The 18,981-nt window shown below is 40.0% G+C and overlaps 1 protein-coding gene across 2 annotated transcripts in view; it reads right to left on the reverse strand.

Annotated features, from left to right (window-relative positions):
- The window catches only part of ZEB1 (zinc finger E-box binding homeobox 1), a 73,692-nt gene that overhangs the window by 18,593 nt on the left and 36,118 nt on the right, over nucleotides 1-18,981 (reverse strand). For both annotated transcript variants that reach the window (XM_053359418.1, XM_053359419.1), the window contains exons 2-3: nucleotides 5,613-5,813; nucleotides 585-647 (exon numbers count right to left, since the gene is read on the reverse strand). In XM_053359418.1, the coding sequence (XP_053215393.1) occupies nucleotides 585-647; nucleotides 5,613-5,813 (264 nt within the window). The remainder of the gene's footprint in view (nucleotides 1-584; nucleotides 648-5,612; nucleotides 5,814-18,981) is intronic.

Here is an 18,981-nt window from a genome sequence, read left to right on the forward strand (position 1 = left end):
CACACCCTACAGAGGTGTACGTCGCTCACCCAGAGTTGGGATATAGTGCCAATTTAAAACCCCATGCGAAGAATCATTATTTTCTATACAATTAAAATAAGGCAACTACAGTAAATAAAACATCCCTGGCATATTGTGGCTCATTATATATAAGCTAATTTTACATACATTGTTAAGCATAAAATGTAATATTAAGGTATTATGGCTAATAGTATTACCTCAGCTGGGACCCATCATAATGCTCTGTTGTGATCTTGCAATAGACCAGAAGTAAATTGTTCATCCATTGCTCTTGTTCCCTGAACCAAAAAGCAGCTAAGAGGCTGCAGAGGCACTGCAGTCAGTGGAAGGGATTGCTTTGCATAATTTACTAGCAACACCTCAAAACGGCTCTAATGGGAGTCTAAGCCAGTCATCTTCACTAGTCATACTTCAGGCTTCATGTGCAGACAGACAGACCAAAAGGGCGAGGGGTGGCAGAGAAAGACGAATAATAGCCTTCCTCAAGAACACGCACTGTTATGTAAACCTCAATGATATGCTAAGTACCACAAACACAAATGAAGGAATTTGGCGACAAATACCTGTACATCCAGATTCATCTGCTTGAGCTTCAGGCCCCAGGATTTCCTTTGCTTCTTTACTAGCTAAAATAGGACAAGAAGCGAAGAGAAGTTTAGACTTTTACATAATCCAGAAACCCTCATTTGCTTAAAACAGCTTTTTGTCTCTTGCCATCGGAGAAATGCACACCCTCAGACACCAGCACCACGGTGAGCAGAAATTTTCAGTTACACAACAGAAAGCAAACAGACTACAGCAACGAGCTGGAATTCATAAGTCTTGGTTCCCTTTCTAGCCACTCTCTCTCACACCGGGCTATTGCAAAAGGTACCATTTCTGGTGCCTCCAGTTGGAAGGGACCCTTGCTCTGTAGATTTCGGAAGCCCAGACAATTATGTTATTTGAACATGGATAAGACATTCTGCTGCATATTTAATCATGGTTGCCTCTTTTGCATAAATAAGATGTATGTTGTGTAAAAATGCTCTGAGCATATTATTAACAACAGTACATGTTAGAAACTCTCTCCAATGTCCAAATTCAAGGAATAATATGTTTATTTACTATAGTAGTAAAAAAGAACTTAAGAGTTTGAATCCTAAAACTAAAGGCAAATGTGGCATAATAGTATAAAATTAGAACATGTAAACAGAACGTTTATCAATAGATTTACTAGCCCTGATTAACGTTCTTGTGAGAGTACAGTACAGAAATGAAAGTACTATGCAATGTTGCTACTAAGCAAAAGCAGCAAACAGATGATGCATTTTCCAATCACTTATTCTGCTATATACCAGTCCTGTATTGACATACAAGACTATTGGTTCAGTGGGTCTACTCTAAATATGACTTAGCTGGGTACAAACTGTATTTATTTATATCTCACTTTTCAAAGGTAATTTCTGGTGGAGTCCCCAATATAAATAAAACTCTATAGAGACAGATATATATATATATATATATATATATATAGATATAGATATATATAGATATATATAGATATATATATAGATATATAGATATAGATCAAAATCCAACAATCCAATATCAGCATACAACTATCAGGTAAAAATCCGAACAAATTTTAGAAGAATTTTGGATCATTTAAAAAAAGTTTCATATCTATTTTAAAAATATATGCAGAAACTTTGAACAAGGGGTATTAAACCCCATTAAAAGCCTGCACAAACCGCATTATGCTTTCCTGGCATCCAACTACAGTGCTGTTTCTGCCTACTGTTGATTAGGTTTAATTTATGGACTTGTAATGTTTATGTCTTACACGGTTAGCTTGTTGTACTGAGCCATATGTAACTTGCCCTGGGACCACATGGTGTAGGGTGAGCTGCAAATGCAAAATCAATAAATATAGTGATATATTAATTCTCTTCTGTCAGTACTAATTAACAGGCTTGCTGCTATATTTTGAATAATCTTGAAAGGCAACCTTGGTGCACTGAAGTTATCCATCTAGATATTATCAAGGCCTTTATAACTTTGGCCAGCTTTCATTTCTGTATTTTTTCTTTCTTAAAATATTGAGAGTGGATTTGGAAGTTGATGGCCAAAACAGAATCTACATACACAGGAGATTCCATGTGTGCTCTCAAAGCATGGCCTTCAATTACGTGAGACACCACCCCACTATTTATACTTTGTGTATGAGTTTAGAAAGTGTCTAGAAAACTGTGCTAGGATCTGTAGGAAAGACCTTGGGCTTGCAGCTGATGCCATTTAGAAGATTCCTCCTAAAGAATTCACAACATGCCTCTGTAAATAGCTCTAACTTAGCCCTGGAAATAAAATTAGGTTTAAATTCAAATGTGAACATGACCCTGGAGAATGTGAATTATTCCTGGGTATACTCTACTTCATTTAAGAAGTTCTACCTTCTTCATGGGAGGATGACCTAACAAGCACACACAACCTTTCAAGCAGCAGACTTTAGTTAAGTATTGCTTTATTCACACAAGTACAAATACAGAGATGTGCAGATAGGTCATCAGACTATTCCCAAGTGATAGATTTAAGCTAATTTATTATGTACAAACCAAATGTTTGCCTCAGATATCTATATCTCTATCTATCTATCATCTATCTATCTATCTATCTATCTATCTATCTATCTATCTATCATCTATCTATCTATCATCTATCTATCTATATCTATCTATCTATCATCTATCTATCTATCATCTATCTATCTATCTATCTATCTATCTATCTATCTATCTATCTATCTATCATCTATCTATCTATCTATCTATCATCTATCTATCTATCTATCTATCTATCTATCTATCTATCTATCTATCATCTATCTATCTCATGCTTCCTCCTGTTACCCCTCCTGCAGATAAACCAGATTTCAAAAATTAAAACTAGAAATATGTAGTAGCAAAAGAAAAAATTCAATCCTTCAATCTAGCTGTCCATTTCTTAAAACTGAGAAATGTCATATAACAAGAGACTGGGTTGTTGCTTTATTCCACAGAAGGTGGTTCAAGGAACTTCAAAGCCTTGACCTACGGTACTCAGATCTAATGCTTTTCCTGTTTCTTCAGAAGAGAGGTGAAACGTCTGTAACACCAAATATTTTAAGTATTCCATATGATACAAAATTTATTCAACTGGGTTGATGATGTGAGAAGCTGAGAGAGTAAAGGCATGGGCTCAGAGAAGTGTATCACAAGAATAGAATTCTAGGAGTGTATTACTTTTTCTGATTGGCATTCTCTGGTAGTAAAGTTGGGAGATTGCAGTGAGATCTAACAGAAGTGACAGACTAATTGAAACCAACAACATGTACTCTAGCTATCTTTTTGTAGTATCATCACAAAAAAGGTTATTTCATAAGAGGCACGTGAGTGTCTTCCTGTTGCAAAGTAATTAAAAATTGCTCATTTCCTCTGCTGGAACAGAAAAAAGCATTTCAGAAAGGAATCTTAAAGAGCTTGTGGAAGTCAGAATTCAGTACTGCTGAAGCAAACAAACAGAATGGTCAGCAGCCTTACAGAGATTCATATCTAACTTTGCAAAAGTTAAATTGTTATAATAGGGATAAAAGATCTTGAACATAGTTGGCCTTCATGTTTCTTTAAGTACCAAAGAAGACCTCATTGTGCTGGGAGAAAAAATCAACAAGGTAGTCAAGAGCTGAACAACATGAGCACGACTTAAATGCGGAAGAAAATGCATTTAGACCCCCCCTAAACACTCCCAACTTTGACAATCATTTGAGATTTCATAAACCAGAAAAGACACAGCATGCCCATGCCTATGGCAACTTGGCATCCCATTGAAAAAGAACTCCATGGCTGATTAGGTGGGGAATAAAGGCAAAGAGCCTAAGACTTCTTATGTTTGATCATTACTGGTGGGTGTCAGAGTAAGAAACTGAGGAAACAGAAAAAGTTGAGTCTCAAGATCTAGCAAAGCCCTACTGCAACATCCCAGTGAACTGGTAAGGACCAAGAAGCTTTTGAGCCCAAGTAAATAGTGATTAAGGCTACACACGTCTTCATGTGAGCAAAATTCCATGCAACCTGACAAATTAAACTCATGATAAGGGGCATTTGAAAGCAAAAAAATGTCTACAGAAAGACACATAGGGCTTTTAATGACAGAAACTGCAGAATGAAGTAATGCTTAATTGAAAGCAACCAAATTTGAACAGTGGACAGATTTTGCTCAGACACCTGTTTTCAAAACCAAGGAGGAAAGTGTTGGCACAAGTAAAAAATAGGTATATAGAAAGGAGAATTCCCTAGATGCCAAAATCCAGATTTGGGGGCAAGTGCGGGCGGCGCTGTGGGTTAAACCACAGAGCCTAGGACTTGCCGATCAGAAGGTCGGCAGTTCGAATCCCCGTGACGGGGTGAGCTCCCGTTGCTCGGTCCCTGCTCCTGCCAACCTAGCAGTTCGAAAGCAAGTCAAAGCGCAAGTAGATAAATAGGTACTGCTCCGGCGGGAAGGTAAACGGCGTTTCCGTGCGCTGCTCTGGTTCGCCAGAAGCGGCTTAGTCATGCTGGCCACATGACCCGGAAGCTGTACGCCGGCTCCCTCGGCCAATAAAGCGAGATGAGCGCCGCAACCCCAGAGTCGGTCACGACTGGACCTAATGGTCAGGGGTCCCTTTACCTTACTCTTTGGTGAGAGAAGCCCTGCAGAGATTTAAAATCACAAAACATGCAGCAAAGTAAAGTGTGGAGATAGACCTTTAAAATACACTGTTGTGAGTTCCAAAACTTCTCTCTTCTCCCAGCAAAGCAAAAGACCAAAAATCTGGTAAGTTAAACATTTGTTTGCTTACAAACTCTTCAACATGTGCTTTTCCATACAACATTCAAAAAAAGTTGCACAGGAAGTAAAACTTGACTTAATTACAATGGTGAAAGTTCCTAAATTATTGTTATAGGAACTGAAGAGCGGCTTGTGAAAGCCATGTGGCTAAGCCAGAACAACCAGCTTAGACATCTTCACATGGTGAGTTCATCAGGTACACTGAGAGAGAACGATAAGCTTAATTGCCCATTTCCTCCTAAGGTAAGTGGCAGTGATGCTGCTAAGGCTGGCAGGACCGCTTATTCTATGGTATTAACTCCTTTATGCATTAATTAGACTTAAAGCATGTTGGTCATATAAGGCTGGTTGTCCCACAGAAAAAAACCTGAAAACTGTATTAGTCCTGCTACTTCTGAACACAACTGGTACTATTAACCCAACCCCAGCTCACAAGTCAATGGGTGTGGGCACTTCATTTACATGGTAGAATGAGTGGCCCAAGTCTCTTCTCTCTGCCATACAGGTCACTTCTTGTATGAAGCAGGAACTCTATCAGCACTAGGTAAAATAGGGTGGGGGAGATGATCTACCTGAATCAGGCCAAAAATAACTGTTATTTAAGCTAGCAGTCAACAACTGTTCCCCTTTGTTTCATTTTTATGCAGAATACAGTCAATTTCAGTGCTGTGCAATTTTGTAAAAAGTTAATATATTGCTATGTTTGCAAGGTCTTTTTAGGTAGAGACACTGATGATGACACATACCTTCATCTTCCCAGCAACTGTTTGCACTTCCTTCTCTTTCACTGCGTTCTGGTAATACTGCATGGTCTTTTGGCAAGTCCTCATCTGGCACGCTGTTATCACAATCTGCTGCATCTGGTATACTTTCCTCTTCAACAATGTGCAATTTGTCTTCGTCATCTGAATCAGAATTTGTTTCTACGACGTTATTGTAATTGGTAACTGCAGAGAAACAAAACGAAAGATCAGTGTAACTATGCTGTTGAGTAACTTTTGGTTTCCAATGTGTACTGACAATCTGCTCTATTTGCTGACTTAAGAGGGCAAGCCTCAATTCCAGACAGGCAGCAGAATACTATAGTAATCCATGGTAAAACACATTCTGCCCATGTTCAGAGGCAGCTCCCCCTTTGAGGTGACTCAGATCAAGACCTGTAATTATGGCATTCTAATGCAACTGCAAGAGATCCACAGCAGTTCCTACAGTATAATTCAGAGTGTATATTACTACAAAGCAAGTAATGTATATTACTGTGGTTTGTTGTTGATGACCTGTGACCAGTCTCCATTGCTCTTAAACCTTGTTCCAGGATGGCAACAGCCATGAGTGGCACTGCCCAAGAGGCTTGGGGACGATGCAGGCAGCTCTCAGTGCGACTTCAGTTAGAATATTGTTGTTCCATGCCAGCTACATATTTGCACTAACAATCAGACTATGTTAATAATGGCTAAGAGCTTTTTAGAAATCAAGTAGCAGAGAGCTAGATATCTCAACACAAACTGCTGCATAGCAGTTGCATCGCATGCCTCCTCTAAATGTATGCTTCTTTGGCTTCCGTGATGAAAGAAAGAATGGATTTAAGAAAAGAATTTAAAATTAGTGAATAAAGTTCTACAAAGAATCAACCCGCCGGTCCCATTTCAGATTATTTCCAGCAAATTTCTTGTTGGCTTTTATTTTTCATATCCATATGACATGGGTACTTGCATTAACTAGGTAATTTCAATTTGATTATACCACCCATGGGCAATAGGGATGTATCTGAATGCTTGAGGGAACAAAAAACAAATTAGATAAACTTAGAAAACAGGTCCCCCTAAGCAGACCCCCCCCCTAGTGAGCATGCTCAGAGGGTACGCAATGCTGACCAGGAAGGAAAGGAAAGAGAAGTGCTAAAAACCAGAGGGGATGGAGTATTGTGTAAAGATACTGCTGACTGGCCAGGACACTGAACAGGAGCACCCCACACTGCAATGTTTCCTTCAAAGCCAACTTGTAAAGGGTATTAGTCTAGTTTTGAACCATCAAGCTAATACTGTTACAGTTCTACCACACATTAACCTTTACAAGTATTTATTAAGGATTTCTGATTCAATGGTAGACAGTAAAGCTGTTTACCATAACAATCTACAAAATTAGAGGCTACTGCTCCCTTAAACATAGTACTGCATGTCCCCCCTCCATCCCTTTGGTAATACACAAGCACAAACAGCACTTTTGATCCGTCAGACATAGCTCCTCCTTCAGCATATGAAACCATGAGTCTATGGTTTCACCTATAGCTAAGAACTTTTGATGGTTGCCTGCTTCTCAGAATGAAAGATTAATTATGTAGGAGATACAGTTATATCTTAAGTCTTTTACCAACCAACCACACACACACCCCTTTAGGGAAGCTGAACTGAATTGGCACACACACATGTACTGTATTTGATTTGACCAATAGTGCCAGAGGAAGGGCGCATAGTACTTTTTAGGGATGCAGGTGACGCTGTGGTCTAAACCACTGAGCCTCTTGGGCTTGCATTGCTCTGTCCCAGCTCCTGCCAACCTAGCAGTTTGAAAGCACACCAGTGCAAGTAGATAAATAGGTACCACTGCAGCGGGAAGGTAGACGTTTCTGTGCGCTCTGGCTTCCATCACAGTGTTCCGTTGTGCCAGAAGTGGTTTAGGCATGCTGGGCACATGACCCTGAAAGCTGTCTGTGGACAAACGCCAGCTCCCTCGGCCTGAAAGGCGAGAATAGTGCTGCAAACCCATAGTCGTCTTTGACTGGACTTAACTGTCCAGCGGTCCTTTACCTTTTTTTAAAAAAACCTTTGCATAGTCCTTTTCTTACATAGTCCTTTTCTTATCTAAAAACATCTCTGAAACTGCTGTTAGCCCTGTATAAATGATTTTGATTGGGAATGGTATACTGTACAGCATTAGAAGAAAGTGTGAGACAGCCCCCCCCCAAGTGCTACAGCTCTGAGCAAATTCAGAGCCCCCGCCCCTGCTTTCTGAAGTGAAAATAAAAATATTGGGAGATCCAATCATGGTTCTCATGCAAAACGTGCCCAGAGAGACTGGTCAAATCTCATCAGTTGGTTGGTGGGCCATCTAACAAAGAAAAATTGTAAGTTATTTTTAGTCATTATTGAAGACTGCCAACGTACTGTCACCAGATGGAATATTACACGCAGCATCACTGGATGTAGCTGGTTATAATAAAATATATGTTTATGATCATGTCTTTGTGGTGGTATAACTCCTACCACTCCGTCTCCCACCTCCCCTCCAAAAAAATCCCTAAATTATATTTATCAAACATAAAGGTGCCTTATTCATAGTCTTTCCCGTATATAAATATGGGCACAGCTTTTGAAAAAACAGGGGCTAAGAGAAAATTGTGAGCCTGGCACATGAAGTCTCCCCGCTTAATCCTATCAATTTCCAAGAGTAAAGAAATATACCAGGGAGAGAAAATTGTACGGCTGAAAATGAGCAGCTCATCAACACTCAACAAATTATCTCACAGGCCCAGTGAGTCATCAGCAAGTCAATACAAGGACCATAGGGGAAGCAAACATTCACCTTTGCCCCCAGAACACCAGCTATTTGACCTGGGTGGAAGTTATATCCTTTCCCCAAAATCGGACAAATATTCGCAACCTGTCCATAATTTTAATTATAGGTTTATTGTAGCTGTGAGAGACAGAATAACAACAGGAAAACCCCCAGAAACCCAGAAGACAAAAGTCAGAGATTGATGTGCATTATAATGAGTAAAATAAGTATTCAATCCCTTTGCAAAAGATGACTTAGTACTTGGTGGCAAAACCCTTGTTGGCAATTACAGAGGTCAGACGTTTCTTGTAGGTGGCCACCAGGTTTGCACACATCTCAGGAGGTATTCTGTCCCACTCCTCTTTGCAGATCCTCTCCAAGTCAGTAAGATTTCGAGGCTGATACGTAGCTACTCGAACCTTCAGCTCCCTCCACAGATTTTCGATGGGATTAAGATCTGGAGACTGGCTAGGCCACTCCAGGACCTTAATGTGCTTCTTCTTGAGCCACTCCTTTGTTGCCTTGGCCATGTGTTTTGGGTCATTGCAATGCTGGAATACCCATCCTCGACCCATTTTCAATGCCCTGGCTGAGGGAAGGAGGTGCTCACCCAAGATTTGATGATACATGGTCCCATCCATCGCCCCTTCGATGCGGTGGAGGTGTCCTGTCCCCTTAGTAGAAAAACACTCCCAAAGCATAATATGTCCCCCTCCATGTTTGATGGGATGGTGTTCTTGGGGTCATAGGCAACATTCCTCCTCCTCCAAACACAGCAAGTTGAGTTGATGCCAGAGCTTGATTTTGGTTTCATCTGACCACACTTTCACCCAGTTCTCCTCTGGGTCATTCGGATGTGCACAGGCAAACTGCAGACGGGCCTGTACATGTGCTGTCTTGAGCAAGGGAACCTTGCGGGCTCTGCAAGATCTCAGTCCTTCACGGCGTAGTGTGTTATCAACTGTTTTCATGGTGACTATGGTCCCAGCTACCCTGAGATCATTGACAAGTTCCTCCCGTGTAGTTCTGGGCTGCTTCATCACCGTTCTCCTGATCACTGCTACTCCACGAGGTGAGATCTTGCATGGAGCCCCAGACCGAGGGAGGTTGACAGTAATTTTGTGTTTCTTCCATTTGCGAGTTATTGTACCAGCTGTTGTCACCTTCTCACCAAGCTGCTTGGCAATAGTCTTGTATCCCAGTCCAGCCTTGTGCAGGTCTACAATCTTGTCCCTGGCATCCTTGGACAGCTCTTAGGTCTTGGTCATGTTGGCTACTTTGGGATCTGCTGGATTGATTGCTTCTGTCGACAGGTGTCTTTTGTACAGGTACTGTAACAAGCTGGGATTACAGGTAAGACCTCTCCCTTACAGCAGGTGCTTCTAATCTCATCTCGTTACATACAGTGAAGATACCAGGTAGCCTGGCATCTGGCTGGTTGATAGGGGATCAAATGCTTATTTTACTCCTTATAATGCATATCAATCTCTGACTTTTGTCTTCTGGGTTTCTGGGGGTTTTCCTGTTGTTATTCTGTCTCTCACAGCTACAATAAACCTACCATTAAAATTATGGACTGGTCATTTCTTCGTCATGGGATCAAATACTTTCCCCGCTCACTGTATCTGCTGTGTCTTCCATAGTAAATACTGAACTGGGACACATCTTCATACTATTTATCATCCAAATTCAAGTTAAGACAATCCTAATGCCCCTGAGAAGTATCCACACCACTCATTCAATGATAACAGTGACAATAAACCCAGTGGGATTAAAAAAAATGCACCAAGAGATGGAGAAACAGCATATCCCTTTAATATATGTGAAGCTTTTGAGAAACTGGTGTTAGCAGAAAAACAGGCAAAAGCAGTAAACTTTGAAGAAACATAAAGCAGGGGAAACTGAAATCCAACAGCTATAAGGGGAGAAATAATCAACACTGGGAGTGAAAGGTGAGGCATGTACTACATACAGTCCCTTGATGTGCTATCCAGAGAAAATGCACCAGCCTTAATTATAACTGGAATTGTTATAATTTCAGTTAAGTGAACAGTTAATTTGATTTGATTCAAATATTTGGTTCAGACTACTTTAACTGAAATGTTGGAAATAGAAGATCGAATACTTCACCGAAAACTTTATGTACCAACTACAGTCAAAGTATTGCAGGAGATTCTTAATCTCTCTGAATTAGGTTATCCCTGGAAAAAGAGCTCTCAAGAACGCGAAATGCATATTTTTACCCTTATTGAACCAATTTCTTTTTGAGCTTTGGCTGGATAATTTGCACCTGAACTGCAGTGTGAGTAGAAAGAGTTAATGCCCTCCTGCACCTACGCCAATTTCTTCTCCTGGCTGACCCCCCCATGGCACTCATTTAAAAACACAGGCAAATGTGAGGATTTATTTAAGATACAGTTCAGCCCTAATAAGCAAATCCAGTCACAAACTGACCATAAGAGCGCATGCTATAGAGAATGGTATCTCTAATCATGGCTGAACTATCTAACATACATCATTTTGTTTATTTAGGTACAACACTAGGGTTTGGTATCACAGAGTTCAATAATGTCCAAGAAGTCAATCATGGAGAAGGAACTTTGGCACTGAATCAGCTGGTTTTCAAAACAGGGGTTAAATATTTTATCACAGCTCAGTGCTGTTTCCCCAGCTGAAAATACAGTACTGTACAATGCTATCTGAGGTCCTTCCAAGATTTCCTGTGCTCATTAAAGCTAGGAGATAACACATGTGTAGCATTTACACATTGCACTGCAATGTCCCTGTTTGTAAAGATCAGACCAAGGCTGCCTGCCTTTGCTGCTGAATTCTCATTTTATGGACTTCATGGCTTGACTCAATGCAGATTAGCCCACTCATGGATATTTTCTATGGCAATGACACACATTATTAGAAGCAACTGCCACAAAAAAACCCCTCTGCATACAACTGGACCAATCCATCCAGTAATAGATTTTCAATCATCAGCCATGACACAACCTTTTGAGAAATGCTCTCTGTTGCAGCTTAAGAGAAGGGGCCCTGAATTTCTCAGCTCTCAATGCTAACTTTCAGCTGTTTAGAACCACATGGTTATTCATGTGATCACTGATTTGCTCTGTTGATTGCTGTATGCATTATGAAAAAATAACATTAATCACTGAGTACTTTCTGTTGACAGTAGAACAGTGGCTTGTTTCTCTTCACATCTTTCTTGTGCATTGTCTGTTTTAGGAATACACATGGCTTCTGGAGTCTATTTAGAAATCCAAATAACTGTTTTCACACACATCCCCAAAACAAAAGGGGGAGGGGAGAGGGGAGTTTCCTCACACATGAGCAGCTCAGTCATGTTTGTGTAAACTGGGCCATATACTTAGCTGCAGCTGGGAGTCATTTTTCTAATGGATGCCAATACCTTTCCTAGTCATCACAATTACTGGCCGGATCACTTTACATCTCCTTATGATCAAGACCATATAGATAGCTTTAGGGCCACAGCAGTCCAGCACCCAAGGAGTGAATGCATAGGTCTGGGCAGAAGACATACACAACATTTTCCACACACTAGAGCTGCACTGGAAATATTCTCAACATGTTCAACAGTATTTATTAATATTCAGGATTCAACTCGGGGTGTGTGTGTGTCTTCAAGCAGGAGTTGAATGAGCATGGCAGTATCTGGCTGGTTTCCCTGTTGTTGTTTTTTAACTGTACTCCCAAACCAGTTTTATAAATACACCACATTGATGGACAAATGTGTGAATGTTAACACAGCACTTTTAAACATAAAGCAAGGGGGAAAGAACGAAAATAATGGCACATATTCACTTGAAATATCGATCATTCTACTTGCAAAGCTGGAGAAGGCAAAGCACACCTTGTTTGAGAATTTGCTAGGTGTTTTGTTGTCAGATGTGTACAAAATATACTGAGAAACACTTTCTGAATGGTACTTCTTTCTTAACGGTGCAGTAACTGAAATGGAGCAATATCTGAAATATTCTCTCTCTTTTTAAATCTGTTTGAATAATTATGATCCATACTTTCATAATATATCAAGGTGGCTTACAAAAAAAGGACATTTGTTAATGCACAGATGCAACAAAAATTATTCAGTCCTAAGATAACAAAAACACTGCAGGTACATTTTTACCACTTTATTATCTGATAGTATAGTACAGGGTAAAGGACACACTTGCCTTAGTGGGCGAGACCAGAGGGAATGTGGGCAGGCCTTTTTTTTTTTTTTTTTGCAATGGGCTAGTTTATACATACACTTCTTTCTCTCCTCCATCCAGGCAAGCAACAGGGATTATTAGAGTTCAAAGACACATTCCAGCCAGGCAAAAACACTGGAGGGCTAAAAGTAGGACTCGTGAGGGGTAGGGCCTGGGGAAAGTCTTAAGGGCCAGATCAGGGGTCAGCAAACTTTTTCAGCAGGGGGCCGGTCCACTGTCCCTCAGACCATGTGCTGGGCCAGACTCTATTTTGAATATATATATATATATATGTATAAAATGAACGAATTCCCATGCCCCACAAATAACCCAGAGATGCATTTTAAATAAAAGCACACATTCTACTCATGTAAAAACACCAGGCAGGCCCCACAAATAACCCAGATGCATTTTAAATAAAATGACACTTTCTACTCATGTAAAGACACGCTGATTCCAGGACCGTCCGTGGGCGATTGGGCCATATCCAGCCCCTGGGCCTTAGTTTGCCTACCCATAGGCCAGATGATGGAGGGCCACATTCAACCTCTGTGCCTGAAACTCCCACCTCTGGTACAGACACACCAAGTATGAATTTACAATGTTCAGGTGTAGTCAGGGGTGCCAACTTTAATAAAACACCTGGGGGGCAGGTAAGTCTCGCCCTGCAGCACATACACCATTTGAATGGCAATGCACATCAACTTGGGGGGGGCGCCCTCAAATATTTTATTAGGGGTGGACAAAGGAAGTTGGTTCCTATGGGTGTAGTCAAAGAACACATGTACGAAACAGCTAAGAACATTGGTTATATATAAAACCAGTCTGTATTTATTTATGTTTTGTTGATGTTACATTGCATGTTGTACTCTGCCTTGCTATATTTTTATGTCACTGTGGATTATAAATTTGTAAAGAAAATAATCCTCGTTTCCCAGGACCTTCACATGGCACAAACAGTAATGCCACACAGATATTTTATTGTATGTTATACATTGGGGGTATAATGTTCTCTTCTTTCTCACACACCTTTCAGATTTTATAGGTGAGTTGCAACCTGCCAGTTTCCATCAGAATTTTATGAGTTGCTGTTTCATCCTTTTTTATGACATTTCATTCCTTAAAAAAAGGGAATAATGCATCTGGCTGGGTATTGTGGTGTGAATATTAATAGCTGTTCAGACACTAGCATAAAAATTTACACTTACAATTGGAAGATGAGAAAAGGGAGGTGAAATAATTTAAGACTTATGGCTAGAAACTTTTTTTAAAAAATAAACCACCCATTATTCAAAAATGTTGCGGTGGTGTACAAAAAAAGCAAAAACAAACCAGGGTGTTTATGACTTCTTGTCTCATGCTTGTCTGTCTTTCCACAAAAGGTATAGTTTCACATACTATTATATGCCAGCACTAAACCATGCATTTCCCTCAGATTGCATTATGGACTTCTGAGGGGGTTGAATGAGTCTAGCTGCCTATCTAATAATCCATTTTAAAAGACCACATATTAAGGGACCCCACCCCTTAAAAATGCATTTAAATAAACAAATAATGAGCAATTGAGCAGAAGTGCAGTGTTCAACATGTCTTCTTTAAAGACACCACTGATGGGGGGGAAATCCAGTTTAAGAGTTCTTTCACTTTTGAGATTCTAGCACATGAGAAGTATTGCCTAGAATTCTCATATTTCTTTCAAAGCTTCCTCCCTTCATGACTAGATCTGCAATGAAAATGGCATTTTACGCTTTGTTTGTTTGTTCTAAAAAAAAAACCCCTCTTCATTGTTTTGGAAACTGGATAAACATTTTCATTTTGATCAGAGTTAAAGAGAACCAAAGAAACAGTTTCATATAAAACTATTTAGATACCAAAATACCGACTACACATTTAGAGTTCCTGATCAAGTACAATTGGAGGGCAACTTCAAATTTACACTCAACTAACTAAATAGCTGATAAGGGCATAATTATAATAAATATGTACAACACAGCATCATTAGACACATAAATGTAAACCGACACTGAAATGCCCATGTTAATTTAAAAAGATATATTAGTAATTCACTAACCCAAAACTCACCCCCTCCCAAGAATACATAAACTTACTATGCACATGTCAAAATGCAGATATCAGCTTAGAATAAATGAGGTAAGATTGAGCAGCATAAATGTTCTAACAGCAGTCTAGCAAACAAGGAGCTGTCAACGTCCAATAACCTATTATTCACACCTCTTTAATCACTGCCATGGAGTCAATTATAAATAGCCTCATACATTTTTAAATAAGGTCATTCTGAAATGAAACAAAGGCAGTAAATATTCCAGAACATAAAGCAATTCAAGTTCTAAAATGTGTCAAAACTGAACCTTTTTAAAGTGTTCAGTCTGAAGACAGAACCAAATGTTGTTATTAAATGACATGAGTTAAAGTTTCACAAATACTGTACAACAGAATAGTCAAATCATCATCAAACAATGTGAATAACAGGAAATAGCAATTTATTTATTTCACAAAATTTATAAACTGCTTGATTGTTAAAACAACAACAAACCCTCATAGTGGTTTACAAAAATATAATACAATAAAATCAAGATATAATTAGAATTTGCCTTTTTCACAGCAGCTATACACTGGGTCAACATCTTTACTGGACTATTCATTATGACCTCAAGGTCTCATTTCTAGTCATTTGCTGCCAGTTCAGACCCCATGTCTGTATAACTAAAATTATTTTTTGCCTCTACATGCATTACTTCATACTTGTTTACAATGAAGGGCATTTGCTGTTTTACTACCCATTCACTCAGTTTGGAGAGGTCCTTTTGGAGCTCTTCACAATCTTTTTTTTGTTAGCGACCGTTAACACTTTAGTATCATCAGCAAACTTGGGACATTTCTTGGGACAGGTGATAAGCTAACTCGATCGCTTTTTAAAAATTGGCCATTTTTCAGCCCTCTTGTATGAAGGCTGATCTTAGGGACAAATTACATCTTTTCCTTAGATGATCAGCAATTCCACATTTGAGTTTTTTGAGAACTTTTGGGTGGATGCTATCTGGCTGTGGCAATTTGTCAGTTTTGATTTTGCCTAGTTATCTCTTGTCATCGCTATTTGCCCCAATTTCTCAGACTCCCTTCCTGAAAAAGTTAGGTCAGGCACAGGGATCTGCCCAGTAACTTCTGCTATGAAGATAGATGCAAAATGTTCATTCAGCTTCTTTGCAATCTCCTTCTCCTCCTTTAGCACACCTTCGGATGCCTTGTCACCCAAATTGCCTACCTAGCCAGTCATGTACTACTAATGGGTTTAAATATTTTGTTGGCATTTATATTTTTAGCAATATGCTCCTCAATTTCTTCTTTGGCACCCCTTACTCTGCCTGCACTTTTTTTTTTGCCAGAGTTTAGGTCCTTTTTGTTCTCCTCATTTGGACAAGACTTCCATTTTCTAAAGGAAGTCTTCTTGCGTCTAATAGGTTCTTTGACTCTGCTCATTAACCATGCTGGCATCCTCTTGGCCTTGGTGGTACCTTTCCTATATAAAAGGAACTGAAAAGGAGAAGAACAGTTACTTAAGTCTTTTCCTCTTATATATCCCAGTATTTTCATGTTTACTTTAGTTTCTTCCTTGAAACATTTTTAGCTGTTCATTAAAAAATGTTGTTAACCTGAATTTACCCTGAATATAAACTCAAATGGCCAATTTCTGGAATTGACTTCATAGTACATGTAACAAGGTGTTTCTATTAAAGTACAGATTCAGAACCTATAGCTTGATCCTGTTATTAGTCACAAACAACTTCCCAAGTTCAATGGAACTTGTTCCCCATTAAATGTGGATAGGATTATGGTTTGAGACACTGCAAGATATACACCTCTAGAACCACTTCCAGACCTTTGCTTTGTAAACAGAAAACCCTGCTAAGAGCTATTTGGAATAAATATATTGAGCTGGTATAGTCAACAACCAGTTGAGACCCTTGACAAAATAGAAACATTTCTTTAAAATACTACCCAGAAGTTGTGCCTTGCACAACAAATTCATTTACAAGGAAAGTGAGAGAGTACACATTCGGCCAAAATCTTTTCAAAACACGACAGTTAGACAAATGTTTTCAAGTTGAAAGAACGGTTGGGGGCAGTATAGATATTCTATGATCACTGAGAGCATATGGAAATCTTAAAAATATTTTTAGAAGCTACTTCCTGCTGTGCAAAAGTAGTGAGGATTAAAATCACCTAGCAGTATTAGAGAGGAACTATGACAACTTCTACAAGCAGAAAATGGCTAAGCCAAGCTAAGCAAGTGCTTGCTTTGTAGATTCAAACTATCAACCTTAATAGTCTGTTTCCTATCTATTATGTCTAATCCTGAAACCCCAGTGGTAGAATAGGAATAAAGGATAGCATAACAGCAGTGGGATATATATATATATATATATATATATATATATATATATATGTTTTGTACCTTTTGGTATGCATACCTAATTTTTGCAACAACCATCACTTGCTGTGCAGAAACAGTAAGCAGGCCAGAAATGTGGGCTGGAGCAATTGGTGTGTGCAGTGGCCCCAAAACACACTAAGCAGGCCCAGTGAAGAGAGGAGGGACAGCTAGTATCAAAACAGTGGCCTGTCAACATGCCCTGCCCCCAGGACTTTAAAAATACTTTGTAAATTAGAAGCAAGAATGCTTTTCCAACAACACTATACTGTATAAGTTCCCGAACCATCAGCAAGAATCCAAACCCAGAGGAGGGGATTAGACACACCATTCATAAAGCTTAAAACAGGCTGGGATGTTACTACAGCTCCAAAAGTCTAAAAATAAATCCTAAAAATGCACTATGAAAGCTAAAGAGGAAGCCATCTGCACTCCACGAGCCATTTACTAGTAGGGGAACCAGTTCGTTTTCTCCTGCTCTGGAAGGTAGGACCCATACCAATGGATTCAAGTTACAAGAAAGGAGATTGTGAATAAGCATCAGGAAGAATTTTCAACAATGGAACGGACTCCCTTGGAAGGTGGTGGACTCTCTTTCATGGGAGGTTTTTAAGCAGAGGTTGGAAGGCCATCTGCCATGGATGCTTTAGCTGAGATTTCTGCATTTCTGGGGGTTGGACTAGATGGCCCTCAGGGTCCCTTCCAATTCTACAATTCTATTATCAACACATGTAAGGCCCAGGCCTACTGCCCTCAGTTAATGTCAGGGACAGCCTCACTACAGACTATAATGGAGGTAGGAGGAGGAGGGGAAAAGCTGGAGCAGCACTTCTATCCAGTTCGTGCATCTTCCAAGTGTAATGGCTGCAAGGATAATTTGTGATTCCCCTCCCCCAAATGCACCCACCCACTCCCCTTTTAACAAGAATTCCCTGCACAGGTTTTTAATCCATCCCCAAATACAGTGGTGCCTTGCAAGACGAAATTAATTCGTTCTGCGAGTTTCTTCGCCTTGCGGATTTATCGTCTTGCGAAGCACGGCTATTAACGGTACTTAGCGGCTTTAAGAAAAAGGAAACAAACTCACAAGAACTCGCAAGACGTTTTCGTCTTGCGAAGCAAGCCCATAGGGAACTTCGTCTTGCAAAGCGACTCAAAAAACGGAAAACTCTTTCGTCTTACGAGTTTTTCGTCTTGCGAGGCATTCGTCTTGCGAGGTACCACTGTTTATCTCTGTCAACATCAACAACCAGTTTTGTAAGTAGAGCACAGAACACATCTAATTTGTGTTACTGACTACAGTGGTACCTCGGGTTAAGAACTTAATTAGTTCTGGAGGTCCGTTCTTAACCTGAAACTGTTCTTAACCTGAAGCACCACTTTAGCTAATGGGGCCTCCTACTGCTGCCGCGCTGCTGGAGCACGATTTCTGTTCCCATCCTGAAGCAAAGATCTTAACCCAAGGTACCATTTTCTGGGTTAGCGGAATGTGTAACCTGAAAGCGCCTGTAACCCAAGGTACCACTGTACAGTCTAAGCCAGGGGTAGTCAACCTTTTTATAGCTACCACCCACTAATGCATCTTTCTTGATGGTAAAATCAATGGAAGGAGGATTCAGCTTGTGCCGTAGAACCCCCTACTGCCCACCTAGAATCCTGAAACACCCACTAGTGGGCGGTAGGGACCAGGTTGACAAGCCCTGGTCTAAGCAATGGGATGTCGTATGGGATGCCATGGGACACAGTAATATGTGAAGCAGCAACTAGCAGTTGTTTCAGATGTCCTGTGAAGACTTCTGTTTTTGGCTCAAGCCTTCCATGACCCATAAGATTGGACCCTGTTTTATGTGTTTGAATCCTTTGAATTTACGTACTATTTGGTTTTATGTG

Source organism: Podarcis raffonei, chromosome 12 (assembly GCF_027172205.1).
Source record: "Podarcis raffonei isolate rPodRaf1 chromosome 12, rPodRaf1.pri, whole genome shotgun sequence".
NCBI classification, from domain to species: domain Eukaryota; kingdom Metazoa; phylum Chordata; class Lepidosauria; order Squamata; family Lacertidae; genus Podarcis; species Podarcis raffonei.